The 9,247-nt window shown below is 39.1% G+C and overlaps 1 protein-coding gene across 1 annotated transcript; it reads right to left on the bottom strand.

The window, feature by feature from the left end:
• Positions 1-5,564: 5,564 nt before the first annotated feature.
• LOC140170829 (uncharacterized) lies at positions 5,565-6,227 on the bottom strand. The gene has a single exon (XM_072194045.1). The coding sequence runs from the start codon at positions 6,225-6,227 to the stop codon at positions 5,565-5,567; it is 663 nt and encodes a 220-aa protein (XP_072050146.1).
• Positions 6,228-9,247: the final 3,020 nt, after the last annotated feature.

Below are 9,247 nucleotides of genomic sequence, written 5' to 3'. Positions count from 1 at the left end.
AATATTGATTAGGAAACAAGTTGTTATGTGATGATTTCGATTAGGCCTCTTTCTCCTGCATATCACACCCCTATTATTTCACAATATTTTTTACACACCGAACGCAACAAACATATAATATCTACATGCTTATCCTCTGGTTGTATTACTATTAGCCCCAACCTTACCCGTAGTTTGTTGCTATCGGAAGGGAAAGAAGAAACGAAAAAAGGACAGAAGGTGAACAAAGAAGTCACTTGGTACCCCGTGATTCGAACCTGGGACCCCTCGCATACCACGCAGAAGATCGCCGACCTGTAGCCAACGAGGTTACGCTGCCCCGGGCAGCGATTTCTTCTATGCTTGTGCACCTGCACTTTGGAACTTGCTTCCTTTAAATCTGCGTATTTGTGATTCACTTGATATTTTCAAAAAAACTTATCTGTTTAAGATTGCTTATGACATTTGCCTTCTATATGTGACAATTTTTATAATTGTGTGTTAATTTTTAATTGTTCAATGTTTGCGCCTCGGAATAGGTTGTCTAGATGGCGCATTATAAATCATTATTATTATTATTATTATTATTATTATTATTATTATTATTATTATTATTATTATTATTATTATTATTATTATTATTATTATTATTATTATTGGTGTGATCCGTGAGGAAAATCACATGTAAGCGATACGACCAGGTCATGCTTGTTCGCGCTGAACAGGCGTAACTAGGTTGTTGTATATTCTATAATTTTCCTGGTGTGTTAACTGTGATTGCATCTAGACACCAGTTTATTTTGAATTTAAACGGGACCCTAATTTAATGAGAAAAACGCCAAAAAAGAGAAGCAGATCAGTCATGACACGAGTGGATTTTTACGCATCATTATTTGGTTTTCAAAACACGGCTTCACAAATCGAAATTGGAAGGGTTTAGGCTATTTGCTTATTTATCGTTTAGGCAATTTATCATTCCTTGTGATGGCTTTAGTCTCGGGCCAGACTGTGTGTGGCTATCCCGAACAAACATGTTTGTTAGGAACGACGATTGTTGTAGGAGACTAGTAGCTACTATAGTGCTGGCTCTAAAAGTAAACACAATTACCACTTGATAAAGTTTATAATGTTTGCGATGGGTTAAGGGTGCATGAATGTTAATGGTTGTGTATTACACAAACAAACAGAAATTCTGGACAAAGGCAACCCGCGATAGAAGTGTCAATTGATGCAACAGCTATGCAGGCCTACCCTTAAAAATATTTTGTCCATTCACAAATCCAAACAAGTTCCATGTCTCACGCTGTTGTTAAAAGCATCGGTAAATATGATAAGACCGAGTAAAAAATAAAACATGTTTCTCAAGGCATTGTGATCGACGCTCAAATTACAACCTACAAAAAGATATGAAGATTTTAAATCCATGTGTTTAGTTGCGCGCAAATGCTTTTTACCGTTACTGTCACTCTTCAAATCAAACTAAAGTCTGCACAAAAAGTAACTCAGCTGTTATAAATACGCCTATAGATTCAGAACTAATAATTGTTTTCACAATATTTTAACATAAAAAGAAGGATGATTTATTTACTCGCATTTTGATACGTACCCCATTTGTCCAATTTGGTTCATTATTATGTTTTCAGGGTTATTAGGAGTTAAGAAAACCTAATAATGATAATATTGATAGCTTATTTCGCATGATACCATAACATATCGGATTCGTCATACAAATATCGAACTCGCCGTTGGCTCGTCCGATATTTTTATGACTCATCCGATATGTTATGGTATCATGCTCAGCCATCCAATATTATATCAATATTGACAATACAGCAGTGTTTTGAAAGAAAAATACCCAAATTTAAAAGTTGCAGTAATTTGTATTGATTTGAAGTAAGCGCTAAGATAATGGCGGGCTTTACGTGTTTACAGTGCTGGCATTATAACCATTGATCGCTGTAAACTGCAACTTTTAAATTCGGATAGGAAAGGGGGAAAGTAAAAAGAAAGAAGGGGAAAGGAAAGAAGGGAAGAGGGAATGGGGAAAGAAAGGGTTAAGAGGGAAGGAAAAGCAACGGAGAGGAAATGTGAATAAATAAAAAAAGAGGGAAATGAAGAAAACCAAACCAAAGGGAAGCCTAAGAGGGATGGGGGAAAGAATAGGGAAAGGGGAATGAAAGAGGGAAAAGAGGTAAAGAAAACAGGGAGCGATACATGTACAGGGGGAAGGAGTGTAAGAAAGGGGAAGAAATTAAAAAATATGAAGGACAGGTAATTTAAGGAAGGGAACGGGAAGTGATTTGAGGGGAAGTAATTCAAGTGAGTGTACAATGTAATGGAAGAGGGAAAAAATGAGAGAGAGGGGAAGAAACTGAAGAATATGAAGAAGACGGAAAGAGAAGGAATGGAAACTTAAGGAAGAGAAGGGAGAGTAATTTAATGGAAGGGGGAAGGAGTGAGAGAAAGGGGAAGAAATTGGAACATAATAAAGAGAAGGAAGGGAAACTTAAGGAAGAGAAGGGAAAGTCATTTAGGGGGGAGTAATTTAAAGGAAGAGGAAGGAATGTGGAAGAAATTGAAGAAGAAGGAACGAGAACGATGGGAGTTCAGGGGGAAATTTGTGTTTGTTTTTTTTAAATCAGAACTACATTTTTTACATGGTAAAATGTTCACATAAAAATGTTACAAATGTATGCAAGGAGGCTTTTCCTCATGGTATAAAAATGCCCAAAACCCATGAGCTTCCAGGGGCTACCCCACCAGGGGCCCTAAGGCGGGCCCCTGGACCCCGCCCCATTGCACGCTCCGCTCGCTATGCTCGCTTCGCTTTTTTTATTAATCAACTTCGGGGAAATTTTTTGGAGCCTTGCCCACCCTGACAGAGAGGGCTGGCTACGCCCCAGGATTGCTCTCTTTAAACCCGAATCAAAGAATGCTCATTTTTCTTTCCCTCAAAACTATTAGAATTTATTCCAGTCGCGTCTCGCTTAGACACGCGGGACGCTGAAAGACCACGCAACAAATGGCGCTATTAAAAATGCTAGATAAGCGGAGCTATTGATCAATTGGATTGATCATGACACACAGGCAGACAAGCAAACAGGGCCTATAGATTTAAAACACATCAAATACCACAAAGAAAACAATACACATTCGGATCACACAAGGTTCTGAACAGAAACAACACATACGGGCCAAAACAACACAAAGACACAAACCAATCAATAAAACACACCATCCAGGATCACACAAGGTTCCCCTACCCTATACCACAAACCCACCGAGAACCGCGAATGCTGAGAACCGCGAAAGCCGATCACATGTTCTGGTGTATTTTCACATCATATTTGGAAAAGTTTCAACATTTTCGATTTTCGTTATTTTGGCGAATTTCGACCTAAAAAACACTTTTATGTATCGATCAAATGTTCTATAGTATTTTAAAATCATTTTTGGACATTCAAAAAACATTTTGTGAAAGGTGAAGCAACCAGCACGGTGAAGTTGTCTCTAGATTAGAGATTAGCCTAATTTCAACCGAAAAATCAATTTTATGTATCGATCCCGTGTTCTGGAGCATTTTGACACCGAAAGAAGAACATGGCGATGTAAAAAAAAGCTTTGTCAGGACCTTTGCAGTTCGAGTCTGAGTCTTTAACTTTCTCCTCCAGCTTTCTGAAAAGGCCTGATATTTTTATTCTACCAACATGATGACAAAGAGACAGTGGCACATCTTCCTTAATCATTTGGTGGAGTCGCTAAAGTAGTATTGGAACAAGTCTGAATTTACTTACTTACTTTACTTTTGTCCTCCGCTTGTTCCTCTCAGAGTCGCGGGGAAATGATGGGACGTCTGTCTTGGGCTGCATGGGTAGCATCTGTCAGGTTGGTATTGTGCCTTGTCAGGATTTTCTTGACCCCCTCAATCCATCTTCTTCTTGGTCTTCCTACAGGCTTGGTACCGGACAGTTTGCTGTTGTAGGTCCGCAGGGCTGGTTGATTTGTGGGCATGCGCATAAGATGACCAAACCATTGGATGCGATGGCTTTCAATCTGGTCTAGCATAGGCTTGGTGCCAACCATGTCTTCATTCCTAATTTTGTCCCGTCGTGTCTTGTTAACAGCTTTTCGTAGGCATTTCATTTCACAGGTGGTGATCTTCCGTTCAGTCTTTTTGTTCATAGCCCATGTTTGTGCCTGGTAGCAAAGAGTCGGAGTATAGATTGCATTGATGATTGTTCTTTTTGTATCCATTGGCACAGCTGGGTGGGAAAGTATAGGCCCAAGCATGAAGGAGATGTTGTTTGCTTTCTGGCATCTGGTTTCAATTCCTCGGTCTATCTTCCCGTCTTCAGTAAAGATGCTGCCCAGGTACTTAAACTCCTTTGATTGCTGGAGGGTTGTGTAGTCAATCTTGATGTCCAAGGTCTTTTGGGATCGGCTGATCAGCATGGTTTCTGTCTTTGGGATGCTTATGCTCATGCCATACTTCTGGCAGGTTGCGCGCAGTCTGTTGGTGTGGTTTTGTAAGCTAAGGCTGTCTTGGTGGATGAGACATTGATCATCTGCAAACAGTAGTTCATTGAGAGCTTCTTCATCTAGATTTGCTTCTTGGGTGATCCTGTCCATAAAAATGAGGAACAGGAGAGGCGAGAGGACACATCCTTGTCGGACACCTGACTTCACAGGAAACCACTTGGTGAGTCCTGTCCTTGTCCTGGCAGTACAGAGGCTGCCCCTGTAGATGGCTCTCACACTGTCCAGGAGTTGCCCTTTTACACCGTAGTCTTCTAGCACAGTCCAGAGTAGATCTCTGTTTACTCGATCAAACGCCTTTTCTTGGTGTATGAATATAGTGTACAGATCTTGGTTGTACTCAATACTCCTTTCACACAGCTGTCTCAGAGCAAATATGGCATCAGTGCACCCTCTGTTCTTCCTGAACCCAAACTGCGCTTCACTCAGCTGATGTTCAACAACTGGTCTTATTCGTTTCTCTAAGATCTTTGCATAAATCTTCCCAGTATGGCTGAGCAGAGAGATTCCTCTATATTTGCTACAATCTCTTTTACTCCTTTTTTTCTTGCAGATGGGGACAATTATTGCACGTTGCCAGTCATCGGGTACAGCTCGCTCCTCCCAAGCCCTGTTGAACACTCTTGTCAACCATTTGACTCCTGTATCTCCACAAGCAAGTATGGCTTCTGTTGTGATGTCATCAATTAATAGCATTTCTGACTTCCTCCTGGAGTATGGGTGGATCAACTTCCTCTTGGAACCGAGGATGGAAGGGCTGCTGCTGTTGTCTGTCACCATCACCGCTTGGGTTGAGCAAATCTTCGAAGTATTCTCCCCATTTGTTGGTGATTTCGCAGCTGTCTGTGAGGGGGTTTCCATCCTTGTCGTTTATGATGGCGGTTGGGTCAAAAGGCTCGTCCTGCTGTTTGTAGGCTTTAACTGCTTTAAAGAACTCTCTGCTTGAGCTATTTGATTTTTCTGCCAGATCTTCCCCATATGTTTTCCAAGACTGGTCTTTGGCTTCTTTGATAGTCTTCTTGCAGTTTCGCCGGGCTTCCCTGTACTCGTTATAGTCTGCTTCCAGGTTGCTTTTGGACCATTCTCTTGAAGAGTCTTTTCTTCTCTTTGGTTGCTGCTTTGACCGTGTTATTCCACCAGGATGTCCCTTTCACTTGTCCCGTTTTTCTTTTCTTAGTCCCACAATTTGCTTTAAGGGTGTCTGTTAGAGCATCTTTGAACCATGTCCACTCTTCTTTTGTATTTCCTTCCTGATCTGGTAGTTTTTGGAATAGCTGATCCATCTGTTGTTCGATGGCTGCCTTCACAGGTTCTTCTGCTAATTTTCTGAGGTTTATTGTCTCAGGTTGCTGCCTTTTATTTGGCCGTGGTCTTCTCCTGGCACTTGTTTCCATCATGACTGGTCTGTGATCAGTATCTATGTGGATGTTTGGCATTGCTTTAGAGTCATTCACTTTACATCGATCTGTCTTTTTAATGAGGATGAAGTCAAGCTGAGAAGCTTTGGTGAGGTCATTCCACTTGCACCATGTAAATATTTGGCTACTCCTATGTTGGAAGAATGTGTTTGTGACAAAGAGATCATGTTGGGCACAAAGTTCCAAGATGAGTTGTCCATTGTAGTTCCGACTTGTGTTTGGTGCACTGTGGGATCCGAGGTAATCTTCCCAAGGTGATCGTTCACTTCCCACATGTCCATTCATGTCTCCCATTACCACCAGCATATCCTGATTCTTTGTACTGTTTATAACATCAGATAACTCTTCAAAGAATCCTTGTCTTCATCTGAGTAGGAATCATTGCATGGGGCATACACTTGGATGTATGTTGTAACCTCTTTCTCTTGTTGTATTCTGAGTCCGATTATTCTTTCGGATATGTAGTCAACTTCCATAATGTTCCTAGCTATTTCTGGGTGTAGGTAGAAACCCACTCCATGGGTTTCTGAATTGAATGCTTCAATTTGGATAGATGATGGTACGGCTTAATCTAACACAAGACGTTCGATAGAGATCAGTTCTTTAACAAGACGCTTGGAGCTTGGAGCTAAGGCTTGCGACGCCTTTCATGACTTTACGGGCTGTGATTGCACTGCAGCATTAATTCGTTAGGGCAAGCGTCGGCTGTTTGACATAATGTGAAAACATGACAAATATTTACTGGTATTCAGTCAGCGGTGAGGCGCTCCAGATGTACCACAAGCTGCTACGGATACTTTGGAGGAATTTGAGTGTGCTATGTACGAACAGGCCAAATTACATGACATAAATGATAATGCCATTTTTAGCAAGTTGCACGCAACAAGGTGCTTTAATAAGACCATGAAAAGCATCAATTTATCAGAAGCATCTTGCTTTCTATATACCATGCAAAGCTGTTTTTAAGGACTGTAAGAGTCAAATACATTAATGATCTGGAGAAATGCAATAATAGCAACTCTTATTTCCTATTTCTTATATATTTCCTATTGAGCCCAAGAATTATCCATGAAATAGTTAATTAGATCAAGCTGTCCAGATACTCTGGTTAAAGATGAGAGTGATGTAAATGAGGAGGAGGAACAGATGAGGAGGGGGGGATTCACTACAGAAAAGAAACTTAATAACTTCTTTTTGAGCAATAAGCATGGAAATATTTATTTGTGGTAATAAATGCTAAAAAATTTAATATTTCAGGGTTTTGGCCTACAATTATGGTCCGACAGTTTGAAATATCATCAATATAGGTACCATGTGATAGATTTTGAGTATTTCATTAGACAAAAAAAATTGTCAAGTAATGCCTGCAATAAACCTCTTACATTGTAAATTTAGAAGACATTGCACTTTAAACGCCATTGCTCCAAAATGACTTAAACTACACACCTAGCTAGTTTTTTAAACATCTATTTGTGATCATAACGGGTCAGTGCCTGAGTAAGAATAGTATGTATTAACTATAAAAAAATACAAGTTGCATGTTTCGCCAATTTGTATTAAAAAAAAACGAAAAAAGGTGTTAAATTTGAGGTTTTTAACCCAAAATAACAGCAAAACATTACAAAATGTCATCAATACAGGTGTCATTAGTTAGGTCCTACAAATATCTTTCATTAGACACCACACTCATGACAATTGAAGTAGTGGATCAGGTGATACGTGTCGAAAACCTCTTGCATAGGAAATTGAGTAAATTTAGAGGTCTTTGCCCTTTAAACGTTCTTGCCCCAAAACGACTTTACCCACACACATTATTTTTGGTCATGTTTTTTTGGAATATAATTGGTCGGTTTTTATGTAAGAATGGTTATGTATTACAACTAAACTTTTTCGGAAATTACAAGTTTTATGTCAGGCCAATTTGCAAATCAAGGCTTTTGTTAATAAATGGCATGCATATAGCGAATTGGGACACACAGGCAATCGGGGTCAAATTTGAGGTCATTGACCTCTGACGTCACGTCATGCTCACGACACTCAATACTCACTTTTCAGATGTCTCATGAGATGTTCTATCCAATTAACATAACAAGACACCTGGCCATTTTTGTCAAAGAAATTCTTGCTATCTCTAATCCTCGATTACATCATAATGTTGTGAGGATGTGAATGAAGTAATTGGCTATTAATAGAATGGGACATTTGATTGGTGCTTAGTATATAAGGAGCTTTTGGGCTAGTTAATGTGCTAACAGTCCACATGCCTTCAAAGAAAGGACATTGCGAACCAGATATATTTTAGAAAGTCAATGTACTACTATACAGTAATATCGGAGAAGATCTATAATACGACAAAGTGCTTTTTTGTTTTGTTTTGTTTTAAACAAAATATTTTTTCATTGTAGATTTTTGAAAGTCTATTTTATTTTGCATTTGAGCATAATCTAGCAGTTGATGTTGTTGTTGCAAACTGTGCGCACAGTAATAAAACAATAATTTGTTTAAAATATTTTGTTTTTCTGATGACTTGCAGTTAATTCTATTTGTGTGGCTATAGTGTAAATGATGATGATGATGGTGGTGAATATGATGGTGATGATGATGATGGTTTAGATGATGATGATGATGATGTTGTTGTTGTTGTTGTTGTTGTTGATGATGATGATGATGATGATGATGATGATGATGATGATGATGATGATGATGATGATGGATAATACAACTGATGTCAGATGATTATTAGAGTCGTGATGGTGACGATGATGGCAGTGATGAGGGATTTAATTTAGTATGAAATACTCAATCCCCCTCCCGCACCCACCAGTCAATGTTGTTTTGATACTGAGACAGGAACGGACAATTGGTCTAGTATTGGCTCCAACATTGCTTTGGGGGTTGCAAGCAATATGAAACATTAATGTTTGCCACTCATGTTACTTGTAATGTTTAAACAAAGAGCACAATTCTATGGTATCACGGTAACCTGCTTACTTTTCATATATGTTTTTGCTTAACACGTTATTTTCGGCAAGGCCCACGTGCCAAGGCCAAATCGACTTTTACAATGTTTATTGAAGAGATAAGATATGCATAATCTTAGTTTGCGAGAAGATAAGAGGTCAAATGTTTCCATGTTAAAAATAGAATTACATGCTAGGCATGTTTGTTCCTCTTTGTCGTTTGTGTATTAATTATCATCATCATCATCATCATCATCATCATCATCATCATCGCCATCATTATCATCATCATCATCATCATCATCATCATCATCATCATCATCATCATCATCATCGTCATCATTATCATCATCA

Source organism: Amphiura filiformis, chromosome 15 (genome assembly GCF_039555335.1).
Source record: "Amphiura filiformis chromosome 15, Afil_fr2py, whole genome shotgun sequence".
In the NCBI taxonomy this organism is placed as follows: Eukaryota; Metazoa; Echinodermata; class Ophiuroidea; order Amphilepidida; family Amphiuridae; genus Amphiura; species Amphiura filiformis.
Note: the sequence above shows the minus strand (reverse complement) of the source record. Positions and strands in the feature narration are given on the sequence as shown.